At 42.8% G+C, this 24,044-nt stretch overlaps 1 protein-coding gene across 1 annotated transcript in view; it reads left to right on the top strand.

Moving 5' to 3' along the window:
• Positions 1–6,907: 6,907 nt before the first annotated feature.
• CPA6 (carboxypeptidase A6) overlaps positions 6,908–24,044 on the top strand; it is a 264,226-nt gene continuing 247,089 nt past the window's right edge. Inside the window, exon 1 of the mRNA XM_065895615.1 lies at positions 6,908–7,023. Coding sequence (XP_065751687.1) covers positions 6,908–7,023 — 116 coding nt within the window. The remainder of the gene's footprint in view (positions 7,024–24,044) is intronic.

Genomic DNA, 24,044 nt, shown 5'->3' with positions numbered 1-24,044 from the left:
TCATTCTCTATAATTCCCTTTCCCCTCTATCTCAGCAACTGCTAATATATGTTATGTCTCTCTGTTTTACCTATTCTGGACGTTTCACATAAATAGAATATACAACATGTGGCTTTTAGTGTCTGGCTCCTTTCTCTTAGCATATTGTTTTCAAGGTTCATCCATCCTAGAGCAAGTATCAGTATTTCATGCCTTTTAGGGCCAAATAATATTTCATTGTATGGATATACCACATTTAGTTTATCTGTTCATCAGTTGGTGGACATATGGGTTGTCTCCACTTTTTGGTTATTATGAATAATGCTGCTATGACCATCTGTACACAAGTTTTGGTATGAAAATATGTTTTGAATTTTCCTGAGTGGAACCTAGGGGTGGAATTTCTCGATCACAAGGTAACTGTATATATTTAATTTTTGAAGAACTACAGAACTGCTTTCCACAGCAGCTGCATTATTTTATATTCAGACCAGCGGTAGCTGAGGGTTCTAAATTCTCTACATTCTCACCAACACTCAGTATTGTGTATTTGATTCTAGCCATCTTGGTGCGCATGAACTGGTATCTCATGGTGGTTTTGATCTGCAATTCCTTAATGACTAATGATGTTGAGCATCTTTTTCATATGCTTATTGGCCATTTGTATATGATCTTTGGAGAAATGTCAAGTCAGATCCTTTGCCAATTTTTCAATTGGTTGTCATTTTATTATTAAATTCCCTAAAGATCTTGGAAATTATCTTCAAGCTGACATACTACAAAACATGATTCCTATTAAAATAAAGCATCTGTCAAAATAATGATTCAATTTAGTTGTAGAAAAAGTGACATTTTTCATAACCAATCAGTACACCTGCGTAAGTTTAGAGAAAGCAGGTCCAAATAGAATAAAAATGTGCTTTTACATTATACGTGATATTGATAAATCAGAGAAAAATATTGTTTTTTTATTATACCAAAATTATTCAACTAGTCTTATTTGCCAAAGGTTTACCTTAATTATATCAACTTGGATTCTTAAAATGTTTCTGAGTTAGTTTCTGCAAGAGTACATTTTATTTTAACTGTAGCATATTGAAAGTATTATTAGTTCAAGCTCCCTGTTTTCTTGGAATTTTAGAGACATTGAAAGGACACTTATCTCTACAAGCCAGCTGGAATAGAGCTCCTTTATTTTTCTATTTACTCTTTCCCTGTCCTTCAGCACTAAGACGATATTCTCATCTCTTCACCTCTGAGCATCTAATACGTCTGAAGGTGGAACATTGCTGTCTGTCTGACTTCTCTCATTCCTCGAGACAGCTTTTCTTTCTTAAAACAAGTTCTATCACCTATTCTCCCATCTTTGTTATATCTTAAATTTCCACCATCACCCCCCACCGTTAGTCTTTTTGTTTAAAATTGAATCTTTTTCACTGTTACTGTTTCCATTCTTATTTGTTTTTGTCTTTTTTTAAAAAATCATCTTTCACTGCCTGAGGCAAATGGACTGGAGAGTGGTTCTGCAATCCTTTGTTTATTATTGCTTTTGACTTTATCCTAATCAAACTTTCTTAATCTCTCTCTCATGCTCCATCCAGCTCAAATGCCTCTTAATTTTCATTAGAACACTGATATCACAAATGGTGTAACACAGACATCCTTCTTCTGTCGTTCAGAATGGTAATTTCTAAAGTATTCTTATCTATGTTTTCTCTACCTCATTTCTTCATAATCGCCTTAGAGACAGGTATCAGGAAGGAAGGGGAAGCAGCAGAGAGAATGGGAGAGAAGGAGGGAGAGAAAGAAGGAAAAGCAGAGATGGAGAAGATGGAGGGAGAAGTCTGCTTTGCTGCTTGGAAGCAGCGAATAGGACTCCTCATTCCCACCTTCCTACATTAAAAAACTTTGGTTCTACTCTATAGATTCTATAAAACACATTTGTAACTTAATTACAGGGGCCTAAAACATAATAATAGGCTTATCCATCAATCACACTTGTTATTCAAATTGCTTTTTCACCTGAGTGAGGAAGACTTCTTTTGTGAGGGACATGGCCCTCACAAGAGGAAGGAAAACCCGGAGGAAGGAAGAGATACAGAATATTCAGGGAATATTGAAGAAGATAAAAATTAGAAAGTTTTCAAGGGCCGTAAATGCCAAACTGGGAGCCTGAATGTCACTCTTTATCCTGTTTTGACTTAAGGAAGGACAGTAAATTCTGAACAGGACTTCTTTGCATATGCTGTTCCCTGTGCCTGCAATGGTCTTGTCTCCGGCCCTCACTCCCGGCACGCTACTCCCCTTTTCTCGGTAGAGCTGGCTCCTTCTCATATTTGACTTAAATGTTTACTTCCTCATGACACCCTACACATGTGATCCATTCCCTCCTCACTTTTTAATAAAGCATCTGTGATTTGTTTCTATATAATTAATTAAACCACCAAGTGTAACGATGTGTTTATTTATCTGCCCAGCCTCCCCGCTGGCACAAAGTGTCACAAAGTTAGGGACCATGAGTTTCTTTACAATGTTTCCTTAAAAATAATGACCACCTCTATCCAGCATTCATATCCCCATCCAGCCAAATCCTTCCCTCTCTTCCAGACCCAAATCAAGTCCATCTCTTCCAGGAAACTGTTCACCCCTTTCTGTCCACGACGCATCAAGAAGAGGAGAGGGCAAAACAAAGACCCTCATAAAGCATCTACCTTTTTAAGCAGGCAAAAAAGAGAGATGGAACCCTAGGAAAGAGAGGAACAGAAGAAGTCAATGTCCCTGACCCCAAGAGAAAAGAGAGTTTCAAATAGAAGTTGGTAAACAGCCTTAGAAACTGCACAGATGCAGAATGGGCTGTGAACAAAAGCTTTTCCACTTGGAGATCACCACTGATCTTTAAGAGAAATTTGCAAGACATACTGTATGATCTCACTTATATGTCAAATCTAAAAAAAAACAAAAAAAGCTCTATGGATACAGAGAACACATTTGTGGTTGCCAGAGGCAGGTCAAAAAGTCCAAACTTCAAGTTATAAAATAAATGTCATGGGGATGTAATGTACAGTACGCTGACTATAGTTAATAATAGGGTATTGCATAGTTGACAGCTGCTAAGAGAGTAGATCTTAAACGTTCTCATCACAGGAAAAAAATTTGTAACTATGTGTGTTAACTAGACTTACTACGGTGATGGTCTAGTAATATATCCATATATTTAATTATCATGTCATACACCTGAAACTAACATAATGTTATGTCAATTATACTTCAATTTTTGAAAGAAGAGGAACATTAAAAAAAAAAAGAGGATGCTTCATCGGGGTGATAGGGTTGGAAAGCAATTTGTCAGGGTTCAAGAGTGCACTTTTGAGAAGCCAGGAAAAAAGAAGAAAAAGGAGAAGGGAGGAGGAGGGGGAGGGGGAAGGAGGGGGAGGAGGAGGGAGGAGAGAGAGGAAAGGAAGAAGAGGAGAAGTAGCTTGTGTCTGAGGAAGAAAGAGATGTGGATAGTTGACAAGAGAAAGATTAAAAACATAGGGGTGGGCTTCCCTGGTGGCGCAGTGGTTAAGAATCCACCTGCCAATGCAGGGTTCGAGTCCTGGTCTGGGAAGATCCCACATGCCGCGGAGCAACTAACCCCGAGAGCCACAACTCCTGAAGCCCGCGCGCCTAGAGCCCGTGCTTCGCAACGAGAAGCCACGGCAATGAGAAGCCCGCGCACCACAACAAAGAGTAGCCCCCGCTCGCCGCAACTAGAGAAAGCCCCTGCGCAGAAACAAAGACCCAACGCAGCCAAAAATAAATAAAAACGAAACAAAAAAAAACCCATAGGGGCAAGACGGTGCTGAACGAGGTTGGGAGGGAACCATTAGTGATGCGTTGTTAAAGGAAGCTTCAGAACTTCCTTACAGAATTGCCAAGACCGCATAAGGCAGTAACCTAACTTCACATTTGCTCTTTCCTCACATGTTGGAACAATGGCAGAAAGCCATAGAAGAGAAGACGGCACTAAGGTCTCTGTCAATAAGACACTGAGGCCTGAGCACAAAACCAACTGCGAGGGGATGGTTGATTGTACCGCAAAGCCCAAACCCACCCATCCACCTTCTCATGAGGTCTTTACCAAAATTCATCTACATGGCTCTCGCTCATATCCCTGAGAAAGGGATTTGCAAAATCTTCCCCCGTAGCATCACAGAATTCCAGATCTGGAAGAGACATTAAAAGTTATCTCATCATCCACCACAACGAACCCAAATCAAGGATGATGTTTTCCTTTCCCTACTGTAGTTTCCTTTTTTCTCTGCAGGATAATATTTCTTTTAATAAAGTTCACTCTTCAACCAAAATACGACAGAGGCATAGCCGATAAATAGAATGTCTCATCTTTCCATCTCTGAGTCTCTAACTGGTTTAATAATTCACTCCCTCTCAGTGCCTTAAAAATGGAGCTTTTATCTTTGAATCCATCTATAAAACCATTCTCTTCTCCTCCCACTTGCTAAATGGACTCCACTTATCACTCATTTTATGGGTGCTTATCTACTCCAAGGGAAGTCTGATCAGATAACCTCGTCCTTAGAAAAGCAGAGGAAGGTTGTTAGGAATGGCTTCTATTGTTTGAGAACCTCTCTTTGATCTGAAATTTTTAGGAAGGTTATAGGATGTCTCCAGGGTGTTTTGCATTTATGATAGCCCAGGAAATTATTACCTCGGTCTCAGAGTCTGGAGAGCCTTTGCTAAACATGTTCGCTGGATCCAACCCTTCAGGATGATTTGAGAATGAGCTTAATCCCCAGTCCGAGACTGAACATTCCTGGTTTAATGTTGTGATATAATATGACAGATTTATACATTGCTCTGACATAACGAAATGCAACGAGATGAAGTGTTTTATTTACACAGTAACCTCTTCTTTCAACAGCTCACTGACTGTTGTATAGGCTTTCTTGGCCTTGTAGAAAAGGCCCCAGGAAACGTCAGGAAGGAAGAAAACAACAATATAAACAAACAAGAAAAAAAACCAGGAGGCCTGGGCACATCTACTCCTCAAAGGGACCCATACAGCTCTCGGCTGCCCAGGTGGCCTCTCCTCTATCTGGATACAGAGACCACAGAGTAAATGTTTGTCGAATGAATCCCTTCCCAGGTTCGGCACTCACTCAACAAACACGGTTAATCATTTCTTCAGTGAACACTGTTCCCTCTAGGAGAGAAAAGGCAGTAGTACAAAGATGAAAGAGGTATAGCTCTGCATTCAAGGAGAAGGCAGCCTTGTGAGGAAAGCAGACACTTAAAATCGAAGTGCTGTGCCCTACAGGAGCAGACATACTGGGTGTTAGGGAAGGGGATGTGGAGAAGAGATTAAATCCTGGGGTAGCTGTAGAAAACTCTAGAGAATCATCTCAGATGAAAATCATTTCAGCTGTTATGGACCAAACTCATAGGACTCAAACTCAACTCCCCAGGTGGAGAACATGGGGAAAGATTTGGTGCCTTCTACCAGGGGCTCTGGCTATCATGTTAGAAGGTACAGGAGCTCTTGGTCACGACTCTTCAGGAAATTTGAGAAGTAAATGAGTGAGTGGGATAGAGGGACGCTGGCTCACCATCTTCCAGAGCACGACCAGGACTGGGTATGGAGGAGAGCAGGGGACACCCTAGATAACAATGTTCTTATTTACTAGAGCAAAGCATATCCTGGATGGGTTTTCCAGTGTATTGGGGTAGAAGCAAGTGAACGCAAAAGAGCCTTCTTCATCACCAACTTGGGAAAAACAAGAAGGAACTGGCTTGTTCCAAGGTTTCCCTCCACCCTCTAGCTTTTAGAGAGAGAAGAAAAAGCAGACCCCATTCTAAAGTAAAGCCTGGCTCCTCGAAGTGTGACTGAAGGACCAGCAGTCCAAGCATCAGCTGGAAGCTTGTTAGAAATGCAGAAGCCCAGGCCCCAGGCCCAGCCTGGTGCCTCAGAAGCTGTGCTCTAACGAGATCCCCAGGTGATGTGCGTGCAGGGCCAAGTTTGAGAAGTCCCGCTCTAGACCAGAAGGGGGGCTAAATATTGGAATCACCTGCGGGGTTTTTCAACAACTGATCCCACCCCCCAGGAATTCTGATTTAAATAGCCCATCTCCCTAAGTGATTCCAAATGTGCAGGAAAGGTGGTTTAGCACCCAGAGGCCTCCAGTTCCCCCATGAGAACCTTTGAAATAGCCGCAGGTCTGGATGCTGCCGCCATGGAATCAGCACAGGGGCTCCCTGAAGCTCAGGGAAGCCCCTGCCCGTCCCGGTGCAGGTAGGAGCGGGGACCACGACCGGCTGACCACACCCAGGGGCCACAGCTCATCAAGACTGTTCACTGTGCATTTCGGAATGTGGACTCCCTGTAGAAATTTGCCATGGTAGATCAAAACAAGAAGCCTGGAATGTTCTATGCCTGCGTGTTTAGCTCATCCTCAAACAAGTCTTTTGCAATTAGTATAGCAGGAAGGTTGTCCAAAAAAGTTAGGGGCCTAAATTTGAAGAGCCAAAAGAAAAAAAAAAAGCCCTAAAAAACAAGAGGACAAAAAGAGGAGTTACCCTAATGAAGCGACACCCAGCAAACCCCTGCGGTGAGTCAGCACGGGGAGGCCCAGCCCCTTCGAGGGGAGCCTGGAGCTCAGCGCGGGGCTGGGCAGGGCTGTGTGTGGGCAGAAGCTGCTGCTTCTCGTCCCAAGACCAAGTCTGAACAGCAACTTCCCTCCCTCAGCTGCTTGAACTTTTTTTTTTTTTCTTCTGAGGCTGGAAAGAAGTGTCACATTTTGCTCCCTCCTAAGCCCTCTCCCCACGCTTTCCCAGGGACCGTGTGCTGTGTGGAGGGCGCGCTGGGAGCCACCTCCAGCCTCGGGTGGCTGTGACTGCCGGAAGAACTTTCAGCCCCTCTCATCCTTGCACTATGAAGTTCCTCGGGAAGCCCAGGAGCCAGAGAGCTGCTTTTCTGCCTCTTTGCTTGCTCTTTTTGAAGATTCTGCACCCAGGGCACAGCCATCTTTACAGCAGCCGCTATGCTGGGTAAGTGGAGAGGCTCTCATGCCCCCATCAGCTTGGACTCCGGTCAGGGGGCTGGTATGCGCCTGAGTGTGCCTCACTTTCTCTGGTCTGTAGACTCTGCGTGAATCTGTATGCTTTCCTGGTCACCTAACATTAAATGTATATGCAGTGCCTGGCTCTTTGTGGTGGACGCAAGTCTAGTTTCTCATACTGTTTATGACGTGCCAACCTCAGCCGTGGACCACTGTTGATGGGGATTCTGTCTCTGGAATAGCGGTGGTCAGTATGTGCAGTATTTGCCTTGGTGGTTGCTCGGCAGGAAGGATGCTGTTGTGACACGTGAATTGTGACCTGAGAACTAAAGCTTCCCCTTTAGGATTGTATGCAGAAGCCGTGGGTGGAAATTCACCAGTGATTAAAAATCGTGTGGGCATTTTTTTTTTTTTGAGTGCTTGTTAGCCTACAGAGTGGTTATTAGATTTTCTAACCTGAGCGATGCAAATGAGTCAACTTAAAATAAGAATAAACGTAGCCAGCTGTAAAATTATGGGTGTTTTTCTGAAGGGAGAAACACAGAAGGGGAAAACCATTTGTATTTCCCCGCTCTGTGGGTTAGCACGCTTTGTGTTTGCTTCGCATAACGAGGCACGGGGCTGCGTGTAAAGCGGCTGGGACTGCGCATGTCCTATTATCCTGAAGAGTTGCTTCGAAATACGCAGCGAGTGCTTTGCTTGAATTTGCAAGGGGTCGTTCTTTGAATCTGGAAATTACGGCATTCCTGTATTTTAGGGCTGGGAGAGCCTTAAATAGCTCCTCTAGTTCAATTCCTTTCTACACAGGAGGAAAACCAGGGTCTTAATTTTTTTTTCTTACTTTAAAAATACTTAGTTGAGGTGTAGTCGATTTACAATGTTAGTTGTTTCTTTTTTGAAATTTATTTAATTTTGGCTGTATTGGGTCTTCTTTGCGGCACGCTGGCTTTCTCTAGTTGCAGCGAGCGGGGGCTACTCTTCCCTGCAGTGCGCGGGCTTCTCATCTGCGGTGGCTTGTTGCGCAGCTCGGGCTCTAGAGCGCAGGCTCAGTAGTTGTGGCGCACAGGCTTACTTGCTCTGCAGCAGGTGGGATCTTCCCGGACCAGGGCTCGAACCCGTGTCCCCTGCATTGGCAGCCAGATTCTTAACCACTGCGCCACCAGAGAAGCCCTACAATGTTAGTTTCAAGTGTATAACATAGTGATTGAAAATTTTTAGAGATTTTACTCCATTTAAAGTTATTATAAAATATTGATTATATTTCCTGTGCTGTACAATATATCCTTGTAGCTTATTATTTTATCTTTTAACATCTTTATTGGAGTATAATTGCTTTACAGTGGTGCATTAGTTTCTGCTTTATAACAAAGTGAATCAGTTATACATATATCCCCATATCTCCTCCCTCTTGCATCTCCCTCCCACCCTCCCTATCCCACCCCTCTAGGTGGTCACAAAGCACCCAGCTGATCTCCCTGTGCTATGCAGCTGCTTCCCACTAGCTATCTGTTTTACGTTTGGTAGTGGGTATATGTCTATGCCACTCTCTGGCTTCGTCCCAGCTTACCCTTCCCCCTCCCCTTAAATCTTTTTAAATAGACTACAGTTGCTCAATTATGGCCAGTTGAGGAAAACTTTCATATTCATCTGAATGACGGCCAGGTGTTGAAGCAAAGTTGTTCTTTCTAGGAATCGTGTAGAGAAGGATTTATAAGTGTGACCCTGGAAAAGAAAATTGTTTCTGTTTCTCTCCTGAAGAATCTGGGCACTGCTTTAGCGTTCCCCTGAATACAGAACTTAACAGAGGAAATTGTTCCCGCAGTTTAAGGGGACGCAGGATGGGGGTGGAGGTGTTGGTGGGGATAAGGGCTATGGATGGTAATACAATCCCCAAATTTTCCACCCCGGTGTTCCCGGGAGAAACAGAGGAGTTAACATCTGAGGACCGCTTTTACGTCTCTGGGACACACGGTCCGCCCTCGGAGCCCTGGGTGAGGAAAACGTGTTTAGTGACGGTGCAGGCCAAGGTGTGGAGGTGTTTACTCCGACTCTTAATGGATGTCAGGCCTGTGATAAACATATCACGGATTTAGATGCGCCCGTGCGACGTAGGACCTCGCTCCTTTGCTCAGAGGTAGCCCCGACCATAATGATTTCCGTGTGTGGCCCTCATCAATGGTAAGTGACCAGGCCTGTTTCAGGGGAACAGGTGTGCACACTTCCCTAAACGCCACTTAGAAGAAACGAGGCCAAAGGCGGCGGCCTTTTCTTAGAGAATTTGGAATCTTTGTGGACGAAGTTGCACCTCCTTTTCTGTTGTCCTGTAAAGAAAGTAATAGTTCCCATTTTCTCTTTGGCTGCTACCTAATAAGTTAGGCCCAAATGTACAAATGAAAGGTGACTGAAAGTTGGAAGAAAAAGACGAAACATGAGACACTGAAGGGAGCCTTCCCTGTCCATCACAGGAGAGCTTCTCCAAAACCAGAGAGTTTCAGAGCATACTCACCATCGAAAATGGGGGATTTTTACCTTCCCTTCATTAGATACATGTCATTCTCTCATCACCAAAGACAGAAATTCTGCCTAGGTTTGGGATTATTTTGCTCTACTTCCCCAGAAACTACTTTCTGCAAGTCTAGCTAAGAACCTGGTGGAATGACCTGGTAGAATAGTTTTGAGCATTATTTTTATTGCCCATACAAAGTTGTCATTCTAAACCCTCATTTTTGTCCCTTAAGTAATTTGTTTTGGTGGTATTGGTAGTAATTATGAAGCAGCCCTATTTCTTGCATTTTTGTTAAAAAAATATTTTTGTGAGTCTTGGTTGAATATAATAATAAGTGATTATCATTTGCAAGACTCTGAGCATGGACAAAAAATAGAACACTCAGGGCAGACCAACGTGCTTCCTGAGAGCATCTAATGAGCCTAGTCTTCTTTCTGCACAAACTGGTAACGATTGTGTGGTGCCAGCTGTATCATAGATGCTTGGGAAATAGCAGATTTAAGCATCTCATGAAAAAAATATAGAGACTACAAGGAAAATCTGACAAAAACGAATATCTTTTTGGATAACTACATCAAATTACACACAAGGAAGATTTAAAAATACATAGGAAAGGAGTGAAGCTAAGTGTGGGAAATAACTTGACATCAAATAACATTTATTGATACTCCGTAAGCAGGCTTCAAGGGCTGCAAATGCACGTCAAACATTTTGATGATAAACATCAGTGAATGAGACTCTGACTAGGGCAAATATCACTCTGTGTTCTCTCCTTTTCCCTCATCTCCTCATATTCCTGGAAGCAGACCTAGTTATTTATTATACTGTGATCCTGAGGGCAAAAAATAAGGATCTTCGGCTTTACATGAAATTAGGGTAGATTTTTCTAGTGATGGTAAAAGAGATCTAAGCCAGTGACACAATAAATTCTGGCAATGCTGTAGAACCAAAGTGGCTGTGATTCTTCAAGAACCACTTACTTGGTACTTTCTTCATGTATAATGTTTATAAGTCCTGAAGTTCAACTGCCTGGCTTTTGATTTCTGCTTTCCCACACCTAGTAGCTCTGTTACCTTGGGTAAGTTCCTTAACCTCTCTGAGCCTCAATTTCTTCACCTGAGACATGGAGACAATATTAGAACCTTCCCTGCCAAGTTGTGGGGATTAAATGCAATAGCATGGGTATTGCGTGGTTCTTGGCACTTAGCGGTCTTTCCACCCTGATAGCACAGAAAGTGGCCGTGGGCGTGTGCCTCATTCCTTCAGTGAGTATTATTCTGGTGCCTACATGTGCCCAGAGCATTGGTCAGCAGAGCTGAGGCCCTCTGAGAGCTTGCAGTTTAGCAAAGAAAGCAGCCCCACACATAATATTAAGATGTACACAGTGCTTGAGTGCTGTATGGGATGAGCAGCCTACTGTGGGAGCATTAAAAGAGATCTAGGCGCCAAGAAGGAGGGTAGAAATCCCTTCCCAGGCCTCCCCTATTCCGGTCACCCAGCCTTCAGGTACCTGGGTTACGGGTGGAGAGAACACAGACTTTCTGCCACCAGAGCTGCTCCGGGGGACGGAACCCCCTGGTGCTGTGGGTCTGCCTGCGAGGCCTCCCGGACTCCTCCTTCCTCTCCAGCCCTGCGTTTGGTGAAGACCTGTTGCCTTCTCTTTTCTTTCTCGGGGAGAAGCTCCAGTGACCGGCCTCTTCCCCATGAGTACAGGCGTGTGCAGGCTGGTTACAGCCCACTTGCCAGCTGCTGCATCCTGATTAGCCAGTGTCCGTGCTGTACCCACCCCCATCCCTGTCCCCCATCCTGCCATCCCCCCCACACCCCAGTTATTTGTCAAGTTCACTAGTCATCCATGAGAACAGGACATGGAGATCCAGGAATTAGACTTGAAGGAAATAAGACTTCTTAAGGCAGTTTGGTCCTCGAAATCCTGTAAGCAAAGAGGCCCCAAATTTGGATGTGACATTGAAGAGGACTGAGAACTACACGGACTCGGGAACAGATTTGACTTCAGGGACGTCATCCCGTCTTCCACCTTACCTCTCTAGCTAGTCCCCTCCATCTCTCAACAGAAGCTTTTAAGTCTTTTGCCCTCTGGTGGTGGCTTCCTTGGAATGTTCTGCACTTCTGGAAGCCTAGGGCTAGAGCACAAGAGATGAGCTGAGAGTTATCTTCTATGTTGGTGGTTAAAGCTCTTTTCAGATTGGATGGCCATGAATCCGCACTTGCCAGGGACTGTCCTGGTCTGCACCTGCTGTTCCGGGGTAGTAACTGGCAGTGTACCCCTTTCAGTCTGGCAAATTGTGGTGTCAGCCTTTTTATTCTCCACTGTGTTTGTTTCCTTAATGAGCTCTACTTTAGGTCTTCAACTATCCTCTTATTTCATTCTTTGATTTTTGAATTGTATTTATTTTTTATACAGCAGGTTCTTATTAGTTGTCCATTTCATACATGTTAGTGTATACCTGTCAATCCCAGTCTCCCAATTCACCCCACCACTCCCTCCTCCGCCACTTTCCCCCTTGGTGTCCATATGTTTGTTCTCTACATCTGTGACTCTATTTCTGCCCTGCATCTTATTTCTTTCTTAAAGAGCAAGCTTATCTCTAGTTCCTTCCATACCCCTAAAAAGAATCCTACTTGTCCTCTCTTTTGTAATAGCCACGAGCCATATTTAGGACGTCTTTATCTCAGCCTAGGTTAAGGTAACTTTCTCCTAGCTGATCTACCTTCCTATAGTCCTTTCTCAGACTGATGCTGTAAGACTTCTGTTGTGTTACTCTCTGGCTCAAAGATCTACTTTGGCTACCTATTGCCAAATCCATCAAATCCATTCTCCGCCAGGCTCTCAAGGCCTCTCTAATCAGACTCTCTGGTCCCTCCGTCTCTATTTCCCTCTTCTCAGCCCTGAAACCCCCCTGTTAATCAGAGAATAGAGAGCTTCAGCCTCGCTCATCTTTAACAAGGAAGGCAGGCAGGCCTTCCTCATAATAAGGGCCTAAAGCAAGGAGGAGGCATCTCAGATCATGAATGATAGATCAAAATGTGCAGGATAGATACAGATTGGGGTTGTGAGGCGCTGGGAAGGGTGTGTGGTGGGCTCTAAGGTTGCTTTTGAACTTTTGCCCCCGCAAGTTGGTCTGTGGTTAATACAATAGTTCTCTAGTGTCTTCTGGAAGTTCCTTTTAGCACTTGGCCCTAATTAGTGGGAGATTATTTTCGGTTTTCCTTAGGCACTAGCGCGAAGTGCAGCCCCCAAGTGTGGATTGTTTATCAGCTGATTACACAGAAAGCTTTCTTCCCTGCCATACGCTGCGTGTGGGGGCCTCCAGCCTTCCTTGTGAGGACGCACAGTGCTACAGCTCCCACCCCGACCTGGACTCACAGACAGACGGTACTGCATAGGGATCAGCATTCCTCCTGCCCCTGAGCTGGTGGAAGGAGGAGCGTTTCCCTTGGAGCCCAGTCTGATGATGGAGCTTTTATTTTACGGCGCCAGGATACTTTCTGGGTAATGCCATTAAGCCTAATCACTTCCACCCTGTGAAAAGCAGTGAAGGATGTTAATGGTTCATGACTTCACAGCCTAGATTGTGCAAGCTACGAAAGCATTATGTTTTCTGTCTTTATACATGGAATTACTGAACGGAAAATTAAAACTTTTGTTGTGTTAGAGTCTTCATTATGATCAATCGGTAGATAACTAGAATATAGGATTAGAATTTGCTTTGCCAAATAAATGCCTTCCCAACCTGCCTCTGGGCATTAACTTCTTTATGATAAAGCAGAATGCAGAATATGAAGCTTTAGGATCTTGTTCTTCGTAGCACAGTAAATTTCCTTAAAGTTTTCTTATTAAAGGTTGAAGCAAATTTCTAAAAGGTTTTCTTCAACAAAATTACCATCTTTGTTCTTTTTCTCAGCATACTTTGAAAACAGTAAAACATTTTCTTATTTTAATATCTATGTTATTAAGGATACTGTTGGGTTGTTTTGTTTTTCTTTCACTTTTTTGCTAGAACAAAGACCCCAAAATTCAATGGCTTAAATGAGAAATTGACTTCTCTCTCATGTAAAAATCCAAAACTGGTATAGTTGATGGTGCCAGAGAATCAGGCTCCCTCTGTCCTATACCTCTGCTGTACTCAACTCCCAAATTTGTTAGGAAGGAGTCTTCCAGCTCTGCAGTCCAGCCAGCAGGAAAGTGGAAAGGGATGGTCACTCCTCTTTCCTTTAAAAACACAGTCCAGAAGTTCAAACATCACTCCTTACTGGCTAGAATCAGTTAGATGCCCTCAGCTGCAAGGGAGGCTAGGAAATGATGGCCAGATCTGGAGGAACATACCGTGAAATAACTAGCAGTCTCGCTCTCTCTCTGTGGTCACTCTTATATTTAATGAATACCAACCCATTCTTCCTTCCACTCGGTTCTCCTAAAGAAATAATCCACCCAAATGGGCACTCAGAATTTTGCACTTCAAGCTGATATAAAAGTGTGCTTTTTAATTCTCTATATGGTCTTTTAAAGTCAGAGCATCAGAACTGAAGGAGATCAAAAAAAAAAAATCATAGTCCAATCCTTTTAATACCTAAGGAAGCAGAACTCCAGAAAGGAAAAACAATTTGCAGAGCTGATGGTGGAGTTGGGATGAAAATCCAGGTCAGCCAAGTTCACAGCTTTTCTTTTCTTTTTTTTTACAACACTCTTTGGTGAATCCAGAAAACTTCTTACTCTTTTCTATTCCCTAGACTTGTTGGGGGTGAAGTAAAGTGAGTTGGCAAGGCTGAGAAGCGTTTAATGAGGGGGGATTTCATTTCATTTCTATAAACATTTGTAGGGGATCTGGCCCTCTGCTAGTCTGGGACTACAGAGATGAAAGAACTGTCCATGTGCACAGCATAATGAGTACTCGGGCAAGTAAACAAACAATTCCAACTCTGGGATCGCTGTGCCCTTAGAGAAAACTCTTGGAGCTGGGTAAGTGCAGGAGAGGGTCACTTAATCCAGACTGAAGGGTGGAGAGAGGTCAAAGAGGCTTCTTGGTTGCAAGATGAATCTTAAAAGACAAGCAGAAATTTGGGTGGATTATTAAATATGCAAGATATTTTACATTTTTCTTTCAGACGGTTGGTACTTAAAGGACATGAGCCTCACCTCAGTCAAAAAGAACAAGTAGGAATCAAGTTAAGGTTTTCCAGACACAGGGAATAAATTACATGCGCAGAGAACTACAGGTGAGGGAGCTTGTCAAGACTAGAAAATCAGAACAATTAAGCATGGCTAAAGTAAAGGGCATTCTCCTGGTGGGAGTAAGGAGAGATGAGGTAAGGCTTCAAGGTCATGAATCGCCTTATGGCCCCATAGTACGGAGTCCTGATTTCTCCCAAAGGTGACTGGGTGCTGATGAAGAATTTTCACCAGGGAATTTAGATAATTAGATTTTTTTGAGGAAAATTCCCTCTACCATCATTGAGAAGGGAAGATTGAGGGCTAAAGATTTGGAGGAAAGAAGACTGGGATATTATGGTGACCATGGTAACACAGCAGAGCCTGACTTCTGGTAGTACAATTGAAGGGAAGGTAGGAAACCAATTAAAGAAATGTTTTAGGCTGCAACTAGAGAAAAGCCCACGGGCAGCAATGAAGACCCAACACAGTCATAAATAAATAAATTAATTAAATTTAAAAAAAAAGAAGACCCAAAACATACACATAATTTTAAAAAGTAAAAAAATAAAATGTATGTTTACCTCAGAAAAAAAGTTTAGGTGGTGGAATTTTCACAATTAGATAACCAAAGGGGAGAAGAAAGAGGAAATAGTATAAGGTGATTCTCAGGATTAGTTAACAGGACTGAGCTCTTTGCAGAGAAGGTTAGTACTTTCTCAGATGTGTATGGTTTGAGATGCCTATGAAGTGCCTGATTGGATAGATGGGTGTAAAGCTCAAGGGAAAGATCTAGCCGGTAATGTAGATTCCAGTAACTGATGTGTAAAGAATTTCTTGAAACTTTGAGTGTAGGATGAAGCACCCAGGAGGCATTTATTACATGAAAAGAATAGAGGGGGAAAGCCAGAGAAGAAACCAGCAGAAAGACCTAGAGAGAAAATAAGAAACCCAAGAAATGTCAGTTAAAGGGATATAAGAGATCCGAGAAGGAAGAGGTCAGTCACATCAAGTACTGCAAAGTAGTGCCCGTTGGTTTGGTCATTAAGGAAATCACTTGTGTTATCATCAAAAATGCTCTTGGTGGAATGAGGAGTGAAAACCAGAGCACAGTAGGTTGAGGAATGAATGGGATGTGAAGAAATTAGTAGTGAGTGTAGACCATAATTTTAAGAAGCTTATCCATGAAGGGGGTGGGGGGGAGGGTCAATAACTAGAGTTGAAGAGTTGAATCAGGTTGCTTTTACTTCTTAGGAAAGATACAGCCATATTTTATGCCAGATGGTAGGAACAAAAAAAGAAAGCAAGATTATAGGTAAAGAAGAGGGAGGGGGAGAATGGTGGAGTAAGGTCTCTGAAGAGACAGAAAGCTAGCGCCCTCTCTTTTTAAAGTAGGTGGAGGGTCCTCATCCTAGAAGAGACAGTGGATAGAGAACCTGATAAAAAGAGAGACGATTTAAAGTGTTCCTGAGGGAGATGACTTGAACCTTCAGAAGGATCACCAAGCATTACTGAGGGCCCAGCTGATGGTAGAGATGAGTTTGTAAAGGAACCATGAACCCAGCTCCATGATTTTCTTGAGGATCATCCCATGTTTCCTCATGTTATCTAGATCATGCCACCCTGGGCCCTCATCACTCAATCTGTTACAGTTCCATGAAAGGGTGAGGATATATCTTTAAATAAGCCCTTAAGAAGCTATAAAGCAAGTCAAGCAAGATCAGTGTCAGAAATCTCCCCATCCATCCTCTGCCTTTCTTTTCTTTGTACCTGCGAGATGGGCTTCTGTAGCTGTGTCTGGCACTCTTTTCCAGGAAGCAAACGCAGAGAAGGAGAGAAAGATAGGGGTCTTTCTTCCCCATCCCTCCTTCCTGCTTTCATCACTACAGTTCTGACAGCAGCCGCCAGCCTCTACAGTAATGACTCCTGCTGGATAGCCTCTCCTCTAGGGGCCAGGTCATCCTGCCCTCGAGGAGGATAATTTCCTTTCTTCTTTTGTCCCTTCAGACACAGGAATCACTAACCTCTAGTTTAGTGAGAAACCAAGCTGGAATGGAAAGCAGAAAGAACACATGTTTAACTGAAGATTTGTGTTAGAGCAACTTCTGGAACTCAAAATGGTTCCAGAAAGAGGGCAGAAATGATACAGCAATGGAAGAGAGGATAAAGAAAAGACTGCCACTCATTTGTATTTCTCTAGCATCAAATGAAACGATAAAGTGCTTTGTAAATCGAAACATATTATAAAGTACTATATTAGGTAAATTATTACGTCTGGAATATTAGTTGGAAAGGCTCTCGTGCAGATACATCCTGTTACAAAATTGATTACCTTTCCATTACCTTCTATCTTCCTGGTGAATTAAGTAAAAGATCCATGAAAATGGATCTTCTTAATCAAATAAATGGGCATCCCTCTCCCTCCTCCTGTCAGTTATCTGAGAACTGAAGGTACAGTCTTCTCTTCCCTCTTTCCAGTCGACCCATCCTACCTCATCTCAAAACACTTAACTGATCAAGTACCAAGAGTACGGATGATGACTTATCATTCTTTATCCCCAAGTAAGGTTAGGAATCATCAAAGGCAAGAGTGGTAGTCTGTATCCTGAGGGCTTATTTTATTTTTTTTTAAAACATCTTTATTGGAGTATAATTGCTTATACTGGTGTGGTGGTGTGTTAGTTTCTGCTTTATAACAAAGTGAATCAGCTATACATATGTTTTAATCCATCAATCTAAACTGGAAAAAAAAAACCCAAACGGAAGTGCAAGTATATTAGGTCAACACACGGTCTTCCTGCTCTTTCTCGACCTGTTTTTTTAACACACACATCATATATGTTTATAGCATTTCAGTCTTAGATTACCAACCAGTGAAAGATGAAACTTCCACAGGATCACACATCTTATCACCAGATGAGAACCCTGGTCTATTTTTGTACCTACAGACTCTGTAGCCATTGCACATGTGACCTCATTTGCCATACTTTCATTTCCCCATCTACCTTTCAGACTGTCTTCCTCTTATCAGACTAATATATGAATCGCCTAAATGTCTACTAAGTTCCTTCTTGTGATTTTTGTGAATGTAATGAGGACACAAGACTTGTCATAAGATGGCTGGGGTCCTACTTGTAGCCTGTCAATCATGTTTCCGTGGAACATATGTAACGTGTATGTGATAATGTGATAGCAATATATTCGGCATCAGAATTACTAAACATATGGGAGGTTTGAGACATTTGGGAAAAGCCCGTGTAGCAAAATGTTTGGAGTAGTTAGAAATTTGCTGCTGAAAAAAATACTCTAAGCCCTTGACTTTTAGGGCCTAAAATGAAGACACGTGGGGGAGGCTATTTCTCCCTAAGTTTTCAGATCTCTGTGTAGAAGCAGTAGAAAACAGACTGCAAATGGCAGGTAGAAAAGCATCTTAATATGATACCTGAGAGGAAAACCACATTGGTATTCCAGAGAGAAATGTAGTCTGCCTTGTTTCCTCTGTCTCACTTAAGGATTTCTTCTTTCTCTCTTTCCCTAGGAGCCTAGTTTGTTGCTCCGCAACAGCTGCTCTAAGAACTCTCCAATTACTTCATGCCCCCAATCCACCTGACCCTCCCTTCTTCTCACCCCCAACCCCAAGCCTTTTACTTACAGGAGCAAAGAATCTTACTTTCAAGATGGGGGCGATGTGGCTTCTATCCTGAGTCATCTTCGTTTCCGTGGTTTCTGCCTAAAACTACACAAGGTCCCTTATCCTGGCTCTCGCCTTTCTAAAAAGCATCTCATTCATTCAATCAACACTATTTATTGAGTGCCTACTGTGTGCCCAACACTATTTTAAGTCCTAGGAACACAGGAGTTTAGGTGCTCAGAATATAGCACTGCTTGAGGCACTCGTGAATGAAATCGTCTCTCCTGGGATTTACATCCTAATGGGATGACAGAACAGTAATAAACCATGGTGTTAAGTTCTGATAAAGGTTATGAAGATAGTTAAAGCGTAGAGAAGGGGATAAACGGTGTCATGAGAAGAATAAAGTGAGACCAGGAGCCATGTGAATATCTCAGGGTAGAAATTTCCCCATGCGAAACAGCAAAGTGGGGTGGGAGCCTGTTTGGCTGGTCCCTGGACAGGGACCACGGTTCTGGACCGGCAGCATCAGCATCACCTGGGAACTTGTTGGAAATGCAAATATGCAGGCCACACCCTCCCCGCCCTGAGGAACTCTGGGGGTGGGCCCAGCAACTCGGGCTACAGGGAGCCCTCCAGGTGATGCAAGCTCAAGTTTGAGAACCACCGTGGAGAGTCAGCAGCGAGGTGACACGGCTGGAACTGAGCCTTTGAGGGCACAGTTACCGTTTGTTCCTGCTGCTGCCCTGCAGGTAGACTTTTTCCTCTTAACGCGGTGAACAATCCCCATCACCACTACCTCTCTTCCTCTGCACCTTTGTCCAGGCAGCACAAGCTCTCCCTCCCCCATGCCTGCGAGCCTTTCAGGAGCCCTTCGAACATGGCTCCTCCAGCAAGCGCTACCCATCAATCAGCTGTGATGGCTCCCTCCTCCGAGATCCCATAGCGCTCGCTCTGTCGTTTATAGCCACCACTAAATACTGCTGGGTATTACAGCTGTTTGTGGATGTCCCGTCTTTCCTTTTCATTTATAAGCAAGTTGAGAGTAAGGTGCTGTACCGTATTTTTATCTGTATTCTCGTGGTCCCCAAATAGTGTTTGGCATATTCAGTAAAAGTTTAGATGGATGGAAAGGAGGAAAGGAGGGAGGGAGGAAGAGAGATTGGCAGAGATGGAAACTAATAAACTAGGAATCGGACTGCTGACATCTGCAGGCAGTTTTGCCAGACTAGGTAGTGAGAAACAGAAGCCACTTAGCCCCCTAGAGCTGCAGGAGGGATGTGGGGATCCCTAGGACCACCTGGGTGTGCCTCGATGCAGTATTCTCCAGCCTCCTGTCACCTTCTCCCTGCTCACTCTGTCTTCGGTATCACCTATCCAACTACCCAGATCTGGTCTCGGGTGTTTTACTTGTACAGGCTCCTAAAATGCTTTGAACAGTATTCTGACTCCCGGGAGGCGATCTGAGGTGAAGCAGTCGTTTCCTGCGAGTGCCAGAAGGGGCACGGGCGGGCCAACGTGATTATTCGCCACTGCCTTTTACCAAATTTAGAGACGTGATCCTTGCCTTTTTGTCATGGTTATTTCACCCTCTCAGGAATATATACCAATGTGTTTGAGATGACAGATGGCTCCTTAATCATCGATTCACGTTGAGTTTAACATCTCCTCTAGTCTTTGAATAATTTTTATGAACCAAAGGACTTCTGTTTCCCGAAAACTGGGTTCACCTCTTGGGGGCTGTCAAGCCGGAAGACACAACCAAGCCAAGGATCAGAAGGAAGGATTTACTCCTTGCAGTGAGTAAGGAGAACACAGGGCATCTTTCCCAAAGCAGTGTCTCCCTGCACAGCAAGACTGGAGAAATTTTAAGCTAAGGGTACACACATATTCATGAAGGTGACAGTCTAAGCTTTAGTTGACTGAAGTCACAAGGGTCAGAAAAGGTCAACGTCATCGCTTAGGTTCCACTTGATCTGGTGGTTGAGGGGTCAAGGGGGGTTTGAATTCTGCAAAACAGCTCAAGAACATGCTTGAACTGGCGGTATTTACAAGTGATTTATTATCTTTGCTCTTGTTACTTCTCTTGCCCGATAACAGCCAGTTTGTTCCTGCATTATTCTGTTGCCTTAAGATCACTAATTACTGAGACCTGTTCAAGGGCAAACGCTGTGGCCCTGGCTTAGATCACAGCATGGCTTAGACCAAAAATGGCTTCTCTCATGTCAAGAAAGCCATGGCTGGTACTCTTTCTCCGGGGACCCCCTACCCTATCTGCTTACACTTCCACATTCTCTCTCAGAACTTAATTGTCCACATTCTTCCTTTTAGCTCATCTTTTTCTAAGTCTTTGTGTATCTTGATGCAATATGTCTGATTTCAATTCCTATGCTCAGTTCCCTTGCTTAATATAAATTCCAAGTACCACAGAAACGGCCCTGGAGAGCAGAGGCAGTCTTCCTTTAAAATAAGATAACAATAAAAATTTGAACAGATACAATTGATCGAATAGAGTGTTATGTGGTTCGCAGTGTCCTGAGACTTACAGCATTCCCTGCTTGGAGCTTAGCACACTTCCCACGACAGCAGTCAAGGTGAGTAAAATCTGTAAACGTCCAGGCAGAAATTGTGTGAAATCCGTTGGTCCCTGTGACAAAGGCTTAACCTCTTAGAAAGCCTTGAGGGAAGGAGTTGTGGAAAAAAGAAGGGAGAGTTGAGGACCAGCTGAGGAATAGCAGGGGGGAAGGTCCCAAGGTTGGAGAATTACTCTCCAGTTTTAAAGCTAACACATAGCTTCTCAAGAAAACATGACATGAAATGCCAAAGGACTTGCCACCATCTTGGCCTCCTTTTTGTAGGTGAAAAAGCATTTAGTTTTTCCTTTACTACAATTTATATAGAGAGCATTTAACTACAGGTTGAATAGCTCACCATGGGCATAGCTATTGGTAGGTAAGTTCTTTCTAGGAAAGCAATCTTAATAAGAAAAAGAGGAAGTGGTAAAGTGGAATATTGCCAATTCAAACATTCAGTTAATCCCCCCAAATTAAGCCTTCTAAACCAACCAGTGGAAAGAGGCAAAATCAACATGGTGGCCCAGTCTCACTGGTATAATAACCAATTGCAGGTACTTAAAGGAATGACTTACTGAGAATAGAAAAATTTCATGGTAAATACTTAGCAAAGGTTTTGTATACTGACACATATTGTACATTTTAGTTAAAAATTATGCACCACTTCTGGTAAACATAGTGTATCTTTAAGTATTAATTACTCCAAAGGTTCTTTTATTTCATAGTACAATGGGAAGCCAGTTCATCTCATCCAACTAGAAATATCCGTTAACTTCAAAAAATAGAAATGACCAAATGGGGGCCCGTGAGAATAGCGTACTCTAAGCGGTAAGACCTGTAACTTTCTTTACCTGCTCTCATCATTAAGAACAACACAGGCATCTTGCTTTCACAGTTCAAGCAGAATTCACATTGTCCTTACTTTGTAGAATACCTTATATTCTTTATCTTTTTGTTTTATCAGCATCTGATAGCTTATGGGGATACCCACTTAATAATTTGGCTACAGCTTGCAAGCCCATCTCTCTTGCCACTAAAGGAGGGAAATAATTGTTTTCTTCCATAGCATTTATCTTTCAGGACATCACTTAACTTCCTCCTGAGCTCTCAGAATGCTCTTTGGTATCACTTATCATTTTGAATTATAATTGTCTGTTTAATTGTTAGTTCTTTCTGACGAACTGTATACTCTTTGGGGGAAGGAAACGTTCTTCCTCAAGTCCAGTCTCTACACAGAGTGCAGATACCTATAAGTTTTATTGTTGTTACCCCTCTACTCACTGAAGTTGAACCACAGTAAGTTGCTAATATGTGACTGTTGATCTAAAATAAGAGCAATTTCATGTGGTTCAACCTAATTATAAGCTTTAAGTAACTGAAAAATGAGGATATATATATATATTTTTAATGATGTGGAAATACTAGCAGCTTATATGCAGATTTTCCACTAATCTGTCAAGTTTACAGAGTGTATTGCCAGAGTTTCTAAACTTCAGTGTTGAAAATAAGTCACCAGGGGATCTTGTTAACAAAGCAGATTTGCTTGAAGAGGGCTGCGGTAGAGCCTGAGGCTCTGCATTTGTAGCAGACTCGCAGGCACTGCTGATGCTGTGGCTTGCAGGCCATGCTTTGCGTGGCAAGGTTTTGGGTCACAGCATGAGGAGTCAGGACATATAAGCTCTAGATCTGCTACTAGCTATCTGTGTGACTTTAATAAGTTACTTCATCTTTCAGGGCCTTGCTTTCTGTAACGTCTGAGGGTTCAATTAGGGGGTCAGTTCCTTCCAAGTGTTTATGATCTGCTAGGGTCATGTTTACATATGTGATTAGAAAGTTCATACAGCATAAAGGTTCGAAGCACCAGCTCCAGCCTCAGACCGCTGGGTTCGCATCCCGGCTTCGCCACTTTCTAGCTAAGTGACCTTGGAGGGAGTGAGTTCATCTTTCTGTGCCTCAGTGTTCTCATCTGTAGAACTGAACTGATGCTGAATTAGTTTCTATGCAAAATGCTTACGACAGAGCCTAACACATGTAAACTCAATCCACTTACTCTGTTTGCGGCACTGATGTTCTCTGTGGTTTCATTTCTAGGAAGCTTTCTTAAGGGAATTATCTGAAATATGGGCAAAGATTTAGAGTGCGTAGAAAGATGTTTTATCACCAATTTATCCTATCAAAACCTGGGAAGCTACCTATATGCTCAACAATGAGAGGCTTGTTTAGTGCATATTATGGAATCTTTTGTGCCCATTGTAAACATCTACAAGAAATTTTTAATGCTTGAGATATAATCTGAAATGGGGAGAAAACAGGATACAGAGCTGAATTAACAGCTCAAGTTTAACTATGACTTATTACATAGTATATAGTTAACTATATCTGGGGAAAAATGCTCAGATATTAAGTGATTATTATGACCACGTGATAGCATTTTAAGTGATCTTTTTACCTTCCCTCTCATACTTTTTCCTCTATTTACTAATTGTACATGAAGCATGAGTGACTTTTATATTCAGAGAAAAAGTAATTTTAAACATGTAAATTCCCTCCCCCATCCCTTCCCATCCCACAAAAAAATCAACCCTATAGCAAGGAATTCGTCTTCTGTGGTGCCTTATGCCAAAACTACTCTAGAAGCATTGCAAATAAGAATCAGAAGTCAGTAAATTTAATAATATAACACTCAGTGCTAATTAATGACTGAACATTTTATATTTCGGAACGAAAATGAGATTGTCGGGTATTCCAATGAAGCATTAAATGGCGAAAGCGGATGCCTTGCTGCGTGTCACACGGACTCTGGGGAGACTGAACCACACGAACAGGGCTTAAGGCTTTTCGGTTTAGAATAATACCAGAAACAGCTAGCGTCATGCTGCTATGTGTGTTTAAGTAGATGGAGTCTCAAAGAGAAATTCTTCGGTGGTCTCAATACCACAGTCCGTTTAAATCTGTATTTAGAGGTTTATTCAGAAGTTAATACAGTGGGTCAGGAAAAGGCACTTGAAGTGACTGGGGGTAGAATCCATTATGCTTTTACATATAACCCCCATGACATATTTTTCCCGGCCTGAGCTTGCCCATTATACTTTAAGAAGAAATTCAGGAAAAACGTTTGCTAGCAGTTTCG

The sequence above is a fragment of the Phocoena phocoena genome, chromosome 17, assembly GCF_963924675.1.
Source record: "Phocoena phocoena chromosome 17, mPhoPho1.1, whole genome shotgun sequence".
Lineage (NCBI taxonomy): Eukaryota > Metazoa > Chordata > Mammalia > Artiodactyla > Phocoenidae > Phocoena > Phocoena phocoena.
This window is presented reverse-complemented; position numbering and strand designations above follow the sequence as displayed.